Source organism: Culex quinquefasciatus, chromosome 1, assembly GCF_015732765.1.
Source record: "Culex quinquefasciatus strain JHB chromosome 1, VPISU_Cqui_1.0_pri_paternal, whole genome shotgun sequence".
Lineage (NCBI taxonomy): Eukaryota > Metazoa > Arthropoda > Insecta > Diptera > Culicidae > Culex > Culex quinquefasciatus.
Window position 1 is genome coordinate 111,889,385 of NC_051861.1, and position 15,788 is coordinate 111,905,172.

Below are 15,788 nucleotides of genomic sequence, written 5' to 3' on the forward strand. Positions count from 1 at the left end.
TGTGCATTCCACCGTTTGCAGTTTGCAGGAAACTGCCACTTGGGAGTGATACTTGCTGTCATTAGCTTCAGTTTGGTGGGCAAAAATAATTCACTATTTCCTTTTACATTAGAAAAAATCGGAATAAAAATATCACTCGTCAAATTTGTCGTGGAAAATTACTAGGAAAATTACTATTACCATTAGGTACAAAATTTTCATTTTTTTTTCAGTTTTCTACAAACTTTGACAGTGTGAGCGTGCCTTTCACATCTCAAAGTCCTCACTCGCGTAGTACGGGTCAATAAATTGGCTGCGCAACAAATATTGAATATTCTTTAAATATAATAAATTAATGAAATCGATTATGCTCATGCAATTTATGCACGTAATTTTACTGTTAAATCACAATTTTTCGTTTCGATTAAATCAATCATTCTAATGTTGATTTGTGGCTTGTAACAGCACAATTATTTAGCCTGTTTGGTGACCGTACTTTTTGGAGCAGAACTGTACGAGCTGGGACTGAACCGTACGTCAAAAACATTCGCCACGGGCTTCGGAATTTGAACCAATCAGAAGGTAGGTCGAAAATAGGTACATTCGAGGTCGGATGCTAGGAGCAATAGACCCAAAAAGGGGCAACAAGCGTTTTAGTTTTTGTGCTTTTACAGCGATACAAGGTATTTTTATGAAAATGTTGATAATGTACGAGCTTAGGCATTAAAAAACCAACTTATTCATGTAAAACAAACTAGGCTGCCCACCAGACACGACATGTTCTAGCAGAAATGGTTCTGCAAGAATCTTGCTAGAAAAGTGAAACATTTTTGCTAGAATACTGTAAGAATATCCAGCTTTGTAAGAACTTTGCTAGAATCCTGCTAGAACGTCGCGAATGGGCTATAGCATCCGGTTAGTAGGCTTAGTAAGCCCAAAATAGGTACGAATACTCTATTTTACAAAATAATCTTTAATAAAGAAAAAAAAAATGCATTAAAAAATTGAGTATGTTTGAAAAAAGCGGTAATTTGTAAATTTTTAACTTACTATTATAATACTTTTGAAAACATATTTTTTTTAGTGAAAGATTTAAATGATTTGCTTGGATTAATTAAACTTTAGAAAGTGGATAAAAAAGAGTTATCGTCGATAAGATTATCGGCGATAAAATTATTGAAATAACGATGACGAAAAATTATCGTTATCGTTAGACACTAATATTATCTACGATAATTTTTTCGATTTACAACATCGGTCCGAAGAATGAATATTAAATATGAATGGAGACTTTTATGGATTAACCAATGACACATTAGCTTCCTTGGTCATAGGGAAGGTCCCTACAAAGTTGCAGCTAAATCATGTTTACAGCTACACGTAAAAAAACACACAGCTACTCACGTAAAAAAACTGTTATGTATAACACAACACCCTGAATTATGGATGTTCCAATGAATCTTTGAATCATGCATTGTTTTATGATATATAAAATACATGAGGTGAAGTGAATGTTTCTGTTGTCAAAAATAGCACAACAAATAGATTTTATATTAGGATTTTCAGAAAGGGACGAATATCAAATTCTAAATTTCTATCACGGTAAGTTTCAAAATTTGGCAAAAATGTCTTTGACGCCATAATATTACGAAATTTTAAGTACTAAATGTCACTTCCTCTTAAATATTCTTTTCAAAATTAAACATTTTTCATTTTGACAGTCAACTACACGCTTAACAAAACCAAACCACATTTTGAGTTACAAATGTCACTATCAAATCTTTAGCTACTTGAGCTCCTAAAATCCACCCTTTCCGTGCGTCACAAAGTTCAATTGTATTCAATGACCAGCTACTAAAATGATCATCGTCAGACAGGAGGGAGGAGGAATTTACAATCGGTAAATATTGCAACGATTTCCACGCGCGTTGGAATTAATGACCCAGCTTAGGCGGCCCTATCTCTGCACAATGTGCAGCAATTACACCGAGAGCCCTGATTCCAAATGAAAGCCCGCATTCTGGCTGGGCTTTTGGGTTTTTGCAAAATGAGAGAGCGATTAAACACACGTTTGCTACACAATTTAATTGGTGTTTTGGGGTTGGAGGTGGTTTTAGACGTTACAAATGAGTCTTTTTGTGTTAGCGTGTGGGGGATTATTTTTTCGAGAGGTAAACAAACAGCTGTCACTTGAAAACTGTTATTTGGAGGATGTCAGATTTGTTAGTTTTTTGTTTTTGTCAGCAGATTTCTTACTGGATACTACGAAGTAGATTGAAGGAAGAATAACTTTAATTAATTTGACATATGAATAAATTTCAATCTTGAAATACCTCCAACAAAGCATTCTTTTCATATTTCAGCCCACTTACCTGGCTAAAAAAGATGGGACCACATTCCTAGTCCCTTCGGCCAATCAAGCCAATCCAGTAAACTGTCCGGAAAAATATGTTTATTGTCCACTCCGACGGGGGGTGACAACACATCCAGGCACGCAATCAAATAAAATATTCATCCAAGTAGCCTTCGGAGGATATGTGACAGCCACTACTGTCCACTTCCTCAGAAATCCCAACCCCTCCAAGCGCCTGCTTTGATCCGGTCAAGCTGGAAGAGGGTGGTCACCCTGGGAAACCGGCCTGACAGCTCGGCAGGGGTGGGGTAAGGCCGAGCAAAAAAAGGTGGAATTTATGTCGTTTTTATTAGCTTCTAATATCCGAATTCAATTGAGATCGGAGTCCCGGGTCCCCACTTGCGACATTCCTGTCATATGTTGATGAATATTTTATTGGATGACGGAGGATTAAATTGTGCGTTTCCCGTTCTTTTTTCTTTCTTATTTGCTTGCTTGAGTTTTCCCTGCAGGGGTGGGATGAAAATTAAGAAGTTGGAGGTTATGTCAAAACTTTTTTCGGTACTAATTTGCGCTGCCGCTTCGCGGCAACCGTACAAGTTGAATTGCGGCGGTGTTACGGAAATTAGCAATGCAAATTAGAGCAGAGTACGGAACTTCCGCGGCGTCTTCTTAGGTTACATTAAGAGTTAGTTAAGAGGACTTGTGCCGTACGGTACAGATTCTTGGTGGAAATCCTCTTTTATGGTTGTTTTAATTTAAAACTTAAAAAGTGTTTCATTTGAAAGAGTTTCACCAATCGATAGTGCACCGGAACGTGGCTAATGTAGTCATTTTCAGGGTTGAAATCTTCACAGGTAAACGGACATCAAATGGAGCGCAAACATGTCTGTATTATAATCTACACGCACCGTTTCCGTCATCCAGTTCAGCAAGTTCGTTGCAGGATTTCATGCAGATAAACATCACCATCGTCAGCATCCAGCCCTCCTCCTCCGTTGGAAGCAACTCAAAACGAAACTTCCCCCTCGGTTTCAAAATTCAACCACAAGAAAACAACATTCCACAGATTTCACCCCACCCCTGCGGCGTTCACCCGCAGCCAACTCCCAGAAGAGCCTGCTTTGATACTGTTTTAATCGATTAAATTTACAAATAATGATCACATTGGCTTTTTGGCATACTCTTTTGAACAAACCTCCCTAACCTATAAATTTTTCGTTAAGGGGAACCGGGCTTCCCATGCCCCCTTAAGATTCGCGACATTTGACAGATGCCACCGCGCGCCACCGGAGGAATCCATTAGCATTCGTTCTTATCGTGAAAAGCATTAAAAAAAGTTATTTCCCGTGTCTCTTTCGTAAATGATTTTTCCCGTATCGACACTTCATCATCGACTGGTTTACAGGGTTTTTTTTCTTCTCTGTTTTCCTCTAACGACCCTGTTTTCTTTCACACTCGTTTTGCGCGCGTAAACACCAGACTAATATCCTACTTGGCGAACCGTAATATCGTTAATTTCCTGTGAAAGCAGCGGAGGTCTTTGGCCCTTACGGAAGTTGCGGAATTGTGGTTGTCAAAATTGTCAAAATTGTCAAAATTGTCAAAATTGTCAAAATTGTCAAAATTGTCAAAATTGTCAAAATTGTCAAAATTGTCAAAATTGTCAAAATTGTCAAAATTGTCAAAATTGTCAAAATTGTCAAAATTGTCAAAATTGTCAAAATTGTCAAAATTGTCAAAATTGTCAAAATTGTCAAAATTGTCAAAATTGTCAAAATTGTCAAAATTGTCAAAATTGTCAAAATTGTCAAAATTGTCAAAATTGTCAAAATTGTCAAAATTGTCAAAATTGTCAAAATTGTCAAAATTGTCAAAATTGTCAAAATTGTCAAAATTGTCAAAATTGTCAAAATTGTCAAAATTGTCAAAATTGTCAAAATTGTCAAAATTGTCAAAATTGTCAAAATTGTCAAAATTGTCAAAATTGTCAAAATTGTCAAAATTGTCAAAATTGTCAAAATTGTCAAAATTGTCAAAATTGTCAAAATTGTCAAAATTGTCAAAATTGTCAAAATTGTCAAAATTGTCAAAATTGTCAAAATTGTCAAAATTGTCAAAATTGTCAAAATTGTCAAAATTGTCAAAATTGTCAAAATTGTCAAAATTGTCAAAATTGTCAAAATTGTCAAAATTGCCAAAATTGTCAAAATTGCCAAAATTGTCAAAATTGTCAAAATTGTCAAAATTGTCAAAATTGTCAAAATTGTCAAAATTGTCAAAATTGTCAAAATTGTCAAAATTGTCAAAATTGTCAAAATTGTCAAAATTGTCAAAATTGTCAAAATTGTCAAAATTGTCAAAATTGTCAAAATTGTCAAAATTGTCAAAATTGTCAAAATTGTCAAAATTGTCAAAATTGTCAAAATTGTCAAAATTGTCAAAATTGTCAAAATTGTCAAAATTGTCAAAATTGTCAAAATTGTCAAAATTGTCAAAATTGTCAAAATTGTCAAAATTGTCAAAATTGTCAAAATTGTCAAAATTGTCAAAATTGTCAAAATTGTCAAAATTGTCAAAATTGTCAAAATTGTCAAAATTGTCAAAATTGTCAAAATTGTCAAAATTGTCAAAATTGTCAAAATTGTCAAAATTGTCAAAATTGTCAAAATTGTCAAAATTGTCAAAATTGTCAAAATTGTCAAAATTGTCAAAATTGTCAAAATTGTCAAAATTGTCAAAATTGTCAAAATTGTCAAAATTGTCAAAATTGTCAAAATTGTCAAAATTGTCAAAATTGTCAAAATTGTCAAAATTGTCAAAATTGTCAAAATTGTCAAAATTGTCAAAATTGTCAAAATTGTCAAAATTGTCAAAATTGTCAAAATTGTCAAAATTGTCAAAATTGTCAAAATTGTCAAAATTGTCAAAATTGTCAAAATTGTCAAAATTGTCAAAATTGTCAAAATTGTCAAAATTGTCAAAATTGTCAAAATTGTCAAAATTGTCAAAATTGTCAAAATTGTCAAAATTGTCAAAATTGTCAAAATTGTCAAAATTGTCAAAATTGTCAAAATTGTCAAAATTGTCAAAATTGTCAAAATTGTCAAAATTGTCAAAATTGTCAAAATTGTCAAAATTGTCAAAATTGTCAAAATTGTCAAAATTGTCAAAATTGTCAAAATTGTCAAAATTGTCAAAATTGTCAAAATTGTCAAAATTGTCAAAATTGTCAAAATTGTCAAAATTGTCAAAATTGTCAAAATTGTCAAAATTGTCAAAATTGTCAAAATTGTCAAAATTGTCAAAATTGTCAAAATTGTCAAAATTGTCAAAATTGTCAAAATTGTCAAAATTGTCAAAATTGTCAAAATTGTCAAAATTGTCAAAATTGTCAAAATTGTCAAAATTGTCAAAATTGTCAAAATTGTCAAAATTGTCAAAATTGTCAAAATTGTCAAAATTGTCAAAATTGTCAAAATTGTCAAAATTGTCAAAATTGTCAAAATTGTCAAAATTGTCAAAATTGTCAAAATTGTCAAAATTGTCAAAATTGTCAAAATTGTCAAAATTGTCAAAATTGTCAAAATTGTCAAAATTGTCAAAATTGTCAAAATTGTCAAAATTGTCAAAATTGTCAAAATTGTCAAAATTGTCAAAATTGTCAAAATTGTCAAAATTGTCAAAATTGTCAAAATTGTCAAAATTGTCAAAATTGTCAAAATTGTCAAAATTGTCAAAATTGTCAAAATTGTCAAAATTGTCAAAATTGTCAAAATTGTCAAAATTGTCAAAATTGTCAAAATTGTCAAAATTGTCAAAATTGTCAAAATTGTCAAAATTGTCAAAATTGTCAAAATTGTCAAAATTGTCAAAATTGTCAAAATTGTCAAAATTGTCAAAATTGTCAAAATTGTCAAAATTGTCAAAATTGTCAAAATTGTCAAAATTGTCAAAATTGTCAAAATTGTCAAAATTGTCAAAATTGTCAAAATTGTCAAAATTGTCAAAATTGTCAAAATTGTCAAAATTGTCAAAATTGTCAAAATTGTCAAAATTGTCAAAATTGTCAAAATTGTCAAAATTGTCAAAATTGTCAAAATTGTCAAAATTGTCAAAATTGTCAAAATTGTCAAAATTGTCAAAATTGTCAAAATTGTCAAAATTGTCAAAATTGTCAAAATTGTCAAAATTGTCAAAATTGTCAAAATTGTCAAAATTGTCAAAATTGTCAAAATTGTCAAAATTGTCAAAATTGTCAAAATTGTCAAAATTGTCAAAATTGTCAAAATTGTCAAAATTGTCAAAATTGTCAAAATTGTCAAAATTGTCAAAATTGTCAAAATTGTCAAAATTGTCAAAATTGTCAAAATTGTCAAAATTGTCAAAATTGTCAAAATTGTCAAAATTGTCAAAATTGTCAAAATTGTCAAAATTGTCAAAATTGTCAAAATTGTCAAAATTGTCAAAATTGTCAAAATTGTCAAAATTGTCAAAATTGTCAAAATTGTCAAAATTGTCAAAATTGTCAAAATTGTCAAAATTGTCAAAATTGTCAAAATTGTCAAAATTGTCAAAATTGTCAAAATTGTCAAAATTGTCAAAATTGTCAAAATTGTCAAAATTGTCAAAATTGTCAAAATTGTCAAAATTGTCAAAATTGTCAAAATTGTCAAAATTGTCAAAATTGTCAAAATTGTCAAAATTGTCAAAATTGTCAAAATTGTCAAAATTGTCAAAATTGTCAAAATTGTCAAAATTGTCAAAATTGTCAAAATTGTCAAAATTGTCAAAATTGTCAAAATTGTCAAAATTGTCAAAATTGTCAAAATTGTCAAAATTGTCAAAATTGTCAAAATTGTCAAAATTGTCAAAATTGTCAAAATTGTCAAAATTGTCAAAATTGTCAAAATTGTCAAAATTGTCAAAATTGTCAAAATTGTCAAAATTGTCAAAATTGTCAAAATTGTCAAAATTGTCAAAATTGTCAAAATTGTCAAAATTGTCAAAATTGTCAAAATTGTCAAAATTGTCAAAATTGTCAAAATTGTCAAAATTGTCAAAATTGTCAAAATTGTCAAAATTGTCAAAATTGTCAAAATTGTCAAAATTGTCAAAATTGTCAAAATTGTCAAAATTGTCAAAATTGTCAAAATTGTCAAAATTGTCAAAATTGTCAAAATTGTCAAAATTGTCAAAATTGTCAAAATTGTCAAAATTGTCAAAATTGTCAAAATTGTCAAAATTGTCAAAATTGTCAAAATTGTCAAAATTGTCAAAATTGTCAAAATTGTCAAAATTGTCAAAATTGTCAAAATTGTCAAAATTGTCAAAATTGTCAAAATTGTCAAAATTGTCAAAATTGTCAAAATTGTCAAAATTGTCAAAATTGTCAAAATTGTCAAAATTGTCAAAATTGTCAAAATTGTCAAAATTGTCAAAATTGTCAAAATTGTCAAAATTGTCAAAATTGTCAAAATTGTCAAAATTGTCAAAATTGTCAAAATTGTCAAAATTGTCAAAATTGTCAAAATTGTCAAAATTGTCAAAATTGTCAAAATTGTCAAAATTGTCAAAATTGTCAAAATTGTCAAAATTGTCAAAATTGTCAAAATTGTCAAAATTGTCAAAATTGTCAAAATTGTCAAAATTGTCAAAATTGTCAAAATTGTCAAAATTGTCAAAATTGTCAAAATTGTCAAAATTGTCAAAATTGTCAAAATTGTCAAAATTGTCAAAATTGTCAAAATTGTCAAAATTGTCAAAATTGTCAAAATTGTCAAAATTGTCAAAATTGTCAAAATTGTCAAAATTGTCAAAATTGCCAAAATTGTCAAAATTGTCAAAATTGTCAAAATTGTCAAAATTGTCAAAATTGTCAAAATTGTCGAAATTGTCAAAATTGCCAAAATTGTCAAAATTGCCAAAATTGTCAAAATTGTCAAAATTGTCAAAATTGTCAAAATTGTCAAAATTGTCAAAATTGTCAAAATTGTCAAAATTGTCAAAATTGTCAAAATTGCCAAAATTGTCAAAATTGTCAAAATTGTCAAAATTGTCAAAATTGTCAAAATTGTCAAAATTGTCAAAATTGTCAAAATTGTCAAAATTGTCAAAATTGTCAAAATTGTCAAAATTGTCAAAATTGTCAAAATTGTCAAAATTGTCAAAATTGTCAAAATTGTCAAAATTGTCAAAATTGTCAAAATTGTCAAAATTGTCAAAATTGTCAAAATTGTCAAAATTGTCAAAATTGTCAAAATTGTCAAAATTGTCAAAATTGTCAAAATTGTCAAAATTGTCAAAATTGTCAAAATTGTCAAAATTGTCAAAATTGTCAAAATTGTCAAAATTGTCAAAATTGTCAAAATTGTCAAAATTGTCAAAATTGTCAAAATTGTCAAAATTGTCAAAATTGTCAAAATTGTCAAAATTGTCAAAATTGTCAAAATTGTCAAAATTGTCAAAATTGTCAAAATTGTCAAAATTGTCAAAATTGTCAAAATTGTCAAAATTGTCAAAATTGTCAAAATTGTCAAAATTGTCAAAATTGTCAAAATTGTCAAAATTGTCAAAATTGTCAAAATTGTCAAAATTGTCAAAATTGTCAAAATTGTCAAAATTGTCAAAATTGTCAAAATTGTCAAAATTGTCAAAATTGTCAAAATTGTCAAAATTGTCAAAATTGTCAAAATTGTCAAAATTGTCAAAATTGTCAAAATTGTCAAAATTGTCAAAATTGTCAAAATTGTCAAAATTGTCAAAATTGTCAAAATTGTCAAAATTGTCAAAATTGTCAAAATTGTCAAAATTGTCAAAATTGTCAAAATTGTCAAAATTGTCAAAATTGTCAAAATTGTCAAAATTGCCAAAATTGTCAAAATTGTCAAAATTGTCAAAATTGTCAAAAATTGTTAAAATTGTCAAAAATTGTTAAAATTATCAAAATTGTCAAAATTGTAAAGAGTAAAGATTAAAGAGTATAAAGTAAAAAGAGTAATCAAAAGTAAATTAAAATATAACTTGAAAAAAGTCAGGAAAACACAGACGACATTGACTATCAACCAGTTTATTACCAAAAGTGTCGGTTTTATTTGTTTCACCACACTTTCTCCATCTTCTCACCCCCTGCACAAGTGTCAGAATCATTCCAAATCATTTTTATGGCCCCTTTTATACAGCATCAATCACCAAAAACGAGCACATAAAAATGTGTGTGTGTGCGCGAGTTGTTCTCTACCCGTTCCAACAAAAACAAAAACCAGTCAGTTTATTAGATAAGTTACTGTTTTCGCGTTCAATCTAGAAGCTAAAGTTTAGTTAGAAAATGAAGATACACGGTTTATGGCGCCCACGTGTGGAAGCCATAATGGACGCCAAACCACTCGCACGCGTTTTTGACAGCTCTAACAAAGCAGTCTTCGCAAGCGGGTCTAATTGGCGAGAAATCTAGTGAGCCGTGAGGCACGACTTCACAGAAGAGGAAGCCTAACCGGTTCATGGTTTGCCGGGATCCGCGGGGGAGGGTTTCCACTCGATTTGCCTTGAACTAACAATTTAACCTAAACTGACTTTGTTCATTAGAGGAGAGATCCTGCCAGCGGTTGCATACGTTCCGGGCGAAGATGACGACCAACTTGCGTGGGTTAGAGCTGCAGCAACTCACCATCGAGGAGACGATATCTGATTTGTAATTTAATTAACGAGAGATGGGCTCTTGAGTTGCTTCTGGTGCACAAGTTCACCGTCTCGTGGCCTGCTACGACCTGGACACAACAGTGGAAGGGTAACCACACTTATGTTGGACTCAGTTGTGACATAACCTCAAAAATTGTTAAAATCTGTCAACTTTGACATTTGCCTCGATCTCATTGTTGAGTCTGCCATAAAACTTCCGCCATTATGCCACGCTCGCACTCGCAAATGTCAAACAATTGTCACCTAACCTCTTTTAGCCTACTGCGTAGCGACCTGCATGCTGCAATCCACTGCAATCGGGACAGGGTTTCCACTGGTTCAGGGCTCGACAATGAGCTTCGCACTCAAGTGGTAATTTGTTCCAACCGGTTAAACATCCAAAGACTGATTTTTGGCGACTGGAAAATTCGCATAAATGCAGCCAAAACTCAAACCATCATTTTTCCACTTTCCAAATCGGCCAGATTTGTCCCAAAGGATGATGTTTTGATTAAAATGAATGATGTTTCGATACCCTGGTCAAAGGAAGTTGTCTATTTAGGTCTCATACTTGACTCGAAACTTTTGTTTCGGCAGCATGTAGATAAAATATTGAACAAGTGCAGCATTCTCATCAGGTGTTTGTATCCTTTAATTAACAGAAAATCAAAGCTATCTTTGAAAAATAAGCTAGCAGTTTACAAACAAATAATTTACCCCGTTATTGAGTATGCAGTACCTGTTTGGGAATGTTGCGCTAGAACTCATAAATTGAAGCTCCAGCGTGTCCAAAACAAGGTACTCAAAATGGTTTTGAATGTTCCTGGCTGGACAAGATCAAGTGAGGTTCATGAATTAGCAGAAGTTAAAATGTTGGATCAGAAGATTCAAGAAAATTGTTTGAAATTCAGGGAAAAATGTGCTATATCTGAATACCCCTTGATTCAAGGATTGGTTTAGTTTATGGTAAGATTAAGTTAGTTCTAGGTTAGGTTATGTTTTCTTAACATTTTTTTTCCTCATTGTACCTAGTGTTACAAAAATGATAAATCATATACTTTTAAAGTTATAAAAATGAACAGTGTTTAAATCACGAAAAGCAAACTAAAGCTGAAGAGCCACAGCTGACCACTTATTATGTAAACCAAATGTAATTATTATAAGAAAGATTCAATAAAGTATATTTAATTCAAAAAAAAAAAAAAAATTCCAAAGACTGAGCAATCACAGAAGATGGGGATGGGTTGGGGGCGTGCTGGCCAACTAGACGGTCAGGAACGCGTCAGGGCTTCAATACAATTTACTCCGTGGAAGGAAGGGGAAATAATAGAAAAATGTTTGCACAACTGTTTGAAAGTAGCGAGGAAAAAAAAGTCAAGCAAACTTTTGCACCGCTTTCCTATTGAAAACAAACAACTTTTTCTTTGGTTTTGGGCCCGGTTTTGTTGGGAATGTTGGGATTGTTTGGATCGGGAGCAGTTTAACTCTTTCGTTGGAGGGACAATAGCAAAATAAAAAATAAAAGAACAGGGAAAAAGTTATTTCACAGCCGGTTAGGAACGAGAAGCCGCACTTGTAAATTGCGGAAATTGTTTTGCCCCTCTGTTTCTGTACCTTTTTTTTCAAACCTTGAGATGAAAATAATCAAACTTGAGTACTATTTGCGTAATTGATTCTAGCTTCAACATGAGGATTTCTACGCGCAGTGAAAAATATATATTTTAACTCAAAAATGACGAACTCCTCGTCACAGTGTTCTGATGAAAACAATGATCGAGCTCGAGCTGTCACAGTCCCTGCGAAATATGTTGGTTGACATATCGAGCGGTCAGTAAAAAAAACAAGCTGGAAATCGCATGACAACAAACTTTTGCTAGAAAGAGAAAGCAAATCTGATGCAAACAAACCCGCAGCTGCCATGTAAACATACTTTGAATGTGTTGGTAAAGTTCTGACTAGAAAGCCTTATACATTGAGTAGGGTACATTCACATTAGCGTGTCGAATGTAAACAAAGCGCTGTCACAGTCTCGACACACTAACGAGAAATTACTCGCCATGAGCTAAAATCGGCTTGCGCCGTAGTTTTTTCACTGGGCTAACAACATTTGATGGTTAGGTTTTTCGGAATGCAATGAAAACAAACCCCTTTTTATTCCAAGTTTTTTTTTTTTTTTAGAAGAAGACAAATAGTCAAATAATTTTGAAATACTGAACGCTTCATTCAACATGCTCACGAGTTCATCGATTTTGGCGGAATCGAAGTCACTCATATCAGGATAGGGAATTTCAAAGGGTATATCATACAACCGAACCCGGATCGTTCGGCTTAATTGAGCCAGTTGCTCCGGCAGAATGTCACTCCTGTCCAGCTGAATCTGCAGCCGCTCCAGGGAGTGTCCGTGCTCGATGATGTGATCGAACACAACCGCCGTCATGGCGGAACGCTTCGGCAGGTTAAGGGTTTTAAGCTGTTTCAGCTCCCGAACCAGAATCAGGACGTCGTCGTCTGTCAGATGACCGGTGACTGTTAAATGTTGAGTGTTGGGAAATACGGTCACGACGGTTTTTAGTGAGGTTGTTGAGGAGGGCGAACAACTTAAGGTTTTCACAGAGCTCATCATGTAATCAGGTTGAGATACCTTACAACTACCAATCTCCAGTCTTTCGAGCTGTTTAAGACATGATATTGAGCGCAGGATATCGTTTGACACTAAGTCTATACCCAAATGACGAATGTTGGGTGTCTCGGCGAAGAATACGGACAGATCATCGGGATTAAGCTTAACCGTTTTCAAATATAAACTAGTGAGGTTAGTGTTACTGATGGCGCCCAAATGCAGATCATTTTTGAAAGATTGGTTCATTTCAATCCCCAGGCATTCCAACTGCTGCATGTCACTCAAAAACGTCGGTAATTTAGCTCTGTTAGACACGTCGATGGTTAGATACAGAGATTTAAGCTTTGGAAGTTTTGCTTTGATTTCAGACCATATCTGCAATGAAAAACACATTAAAAAGAGATATTAAGGGAGCGTTCTTTTATTACGTAACGCAAACATTTTGATTTGGCCGACTCGTTGGCCAACGAATCCTACTCAGAAATGAGTAAAGGGGCCATCTGTCAGATTTGAGTGAATTTCACTCAGATCTGGGTGAATATCAGTCAGTTTTCTTTAAATTCTGAGTGAAATTCACTCAAATCTGACAGATGGCCCCTTTACTCATTTCTCACTCCTGACGCATCCCGACTAAATCGGCTAATGGGCTCACTAAAATTGGAAAATTTCACTTTGCTTAGGAGCTTGAATCAATGGAAATGGATCTTATCTTCTACAATGGAAAAGTAATCAAATTTGAAAATTTGACGTATAGATTGGAAAATTTCAAAATCTACGAAAAGTTGACGTTTCCATATCAAATCTAACAATTCTGAATGGTGAAAGAGAGAGAGGATATGGATTAGTTCAAATGTTTTTAAAATTCAGGTGGTTGAATTGATTTTGTGCCCCCAAAAATGTTGAATTTACATTTTCTTTAAGAAAAACCACATTAAATTTTTAAATATTTGCGTTCATTTTAATCAAAAAGTTGTTCAAATCGGGCATTTAGTGAAAAATCTGTCAATATCTGGCCCAGAGATGGATGAATCTTTATTCTGGCTGACACTTGAAAAATCTGGCATTCTCAGATTTATCTTGCAACCTGGCAACCCTGGGCTCAACTCAAGGTACATTAACATTGTCTTTTGCAAGCAGAACATAACCAAACTTTGCGGCATCCTCAGCGTCAAATCAATTCAAATTGCTGTCGGATCTTTTTCCGGATCTCTCCCGGAAACAAAGCCACGGCGATGGCCTGATATGAGCTACCGAACAACATTGGCAATATGGCGTCGTTTGTTTACCAACATGAGATTGTCTGTGGACGAACCTAAAAATTTAGTTTTTTGTAAAAAAATCTATAAACGTTGTGTACTACTTTTAAAAAACTTACATAATACACAAAATTTTGTTAAATTGTAGTACAGAAAAAATATATTTACATTTTTCAATTCAAACCACTTTTATCGCGATTCTAAGCAAGATTATGCAACAAATCATCGTGCCTTTAGTTTATTTTTAGATTTCAAACTGGTTTGTTGTAGATTCGGGTTTAAATTTTGAAATTTAGCACAAATTAAGATAAGTTCCAAAATTGCCAACTTCAGCCACGTGCAACTATTTCCACTTCACCCGTGCGGGAAACCGATAATGGGGTAATTCATGCGTTCCAGACTGTCAAAACTCCAAAACGTCATTGCCAATCTTCGGTTCGCTGCTTTTGTTCGTGTTTGAAGTTTCGGGCCGAGACTCTAACCGGAAAAGATCAGGCAACAATTGGGTACTAAAGTCCTAGGTCAATTTTTATGTACAACGGTAAAAAACACGATTAAAAGTCATTTTTGATCACTTTTTTTTCATTTTAGTGCAAAAAAAGTTATTAACAAGACAACATTTTTTTGGTGAATCAACTATGGTCCCCTTGGAACGAGCTGTCCAGTAGGACCTTTTCTGTCAAGAAGGACCGCGAGGTTAATTTTTCAAAATTGATTTAAAAATCCATTTTAAACTCATTGTGGTCGTACAAAGAGTCATTGTACTCAGAAAAATAAGCTTTATCGTTGTGAACAATAATATCAGCAATCTAAACTTAATTTTAGGACCCAATTTCGTATGGTTTGACGTTTGCGGAGGGTGCCAAAAAAAGGTAAACAAATCACTTAGTGCATCAGCCAATTAAGGTACTGATCGATATCGACACTTCTTACCTGTAAATCGAAGTCACGCTTTATATCAGTGTCATCCGTAACGACTGGTTCCAACCGCAGCAGCTCCAGCGCCGGTTGCTTGCTGATCAGTGCCACAAAGCGTTCCATTTCCGTCCACGGATCTTCCCAATCGAAGGCCAACGACAGTTCCTTAAGGTGGAGTCGGTCCAGCGGGCAGATATTCCAAACCTCATCGGAACTCATGTAATCGTCATCAAGCGTCAGTTTTTGCAAAGTAGCTTGAGTTGTTCGAATCAGTGGCATGATATCTGTTTCAGGTGGTTGCGAAGACGCATATTGGTAGTTCAAAGCTTCAAGATTGGGACATATCTGGCAAAACAGGTCGACAAATTCACCGTGAAAGTTGAGTTCACTCAAATGCTCGAGTTTGAAGTCAACCGAACTAGCTGAATCATAATCTTTACTCAGATCGAGCTTACAATTATCCAACGAAAGACTCTTCAAATTAGGTGTCATCCGCAACAGTTCGATAAGTGGATTGACCTTATTATTAATAACCACCGTGAGCCTCTGAATAGTTTCACCAATTTTACCCCAAAGCGGACCGCCTAATCCCAACTGCACGTGCGCCACGCTGTACCGCCCCGTCACGTTGGCCGCCATCTTGGATTGCTCGTGGTGATCGTCGCTAAACGGCGCCGACTGGCTGTCAAAACGAAGCTCGAACTGCGCCATCAGCGCCGGGGTGCCGCAAACCACGTGGTTCCAGCGGCGACACGTGAGTCGAACCCGCTCCAGCTGGACGGGGCTGAGGTAGGAGAAGATTTCCGCGATCAGTTCCGCCGGAAGCTGTTCCCACGGGGACGGTGAAGGTTGCTGCTGCATGATGGTGGAGATGTTGACACTTGGAGCGCTCACTTGAAACTGTTTGGCGGCATAATGCGATCGAACGTTAGGCTATCGCGTCAACAACTGGAAGTTTTGAGCGTAAACAAACGAGCGATAATCG

General features: G+C 33.8%; 1 protein-coding gene across 1 annotated transcript; it reads right to left on the minus strand.

Moving 5' to 3' along the window:
• Positions 1–9,674: 9,674 nt before the first annotated feature.
• Positions 9,675–15,664, minus strand: LOC119771100. Its single transcript, XM_038266492.1, has 3 exons — positions 14,819–15,664; positions 12,319–13,004; positions 9,675–9,765 (listed from the first exon to the last, which is right to left on the minus strand). Exons 1-3 carry the CDS (start codon positions 15,662–15,664, stop codon positions 9,675–9,677), a joined length of 1,623 nt encoding a protein of 540 aa, XP_038122420.1.
• Between the last annotated feature and the right edge of the window lie 124 nt (positions 15,665–15,788).

What these genes read in the sequence shown, in the direction of transcription:
- LOC119771100 (XM_038266492.1), bottom strand. Translation starts at nt 15,664, where the DNA reads ATGCAGCAGCAACCTTCACCGTCCCCGTGGGAACAGCTTCCGGCGGAA. An exon ending in AGCGTGACTTCGATTTACAG is followed by an intron (nt 13,005 to 14,818) that starts GTAAGAAGTGTC and finishes TTTTCATTGCAG; the next exon opens with ATATGGTCTGAAATCAAAGC. An exon ending in AGCCGAACGATCCGGGTTCG is followed by an intron (nt 9,766 to 12,318) that starts GTTGTATGATAT and finishes CTCGCCAATTAG; the next exon opens with ACCCGCTTGCGAAGACTGCT.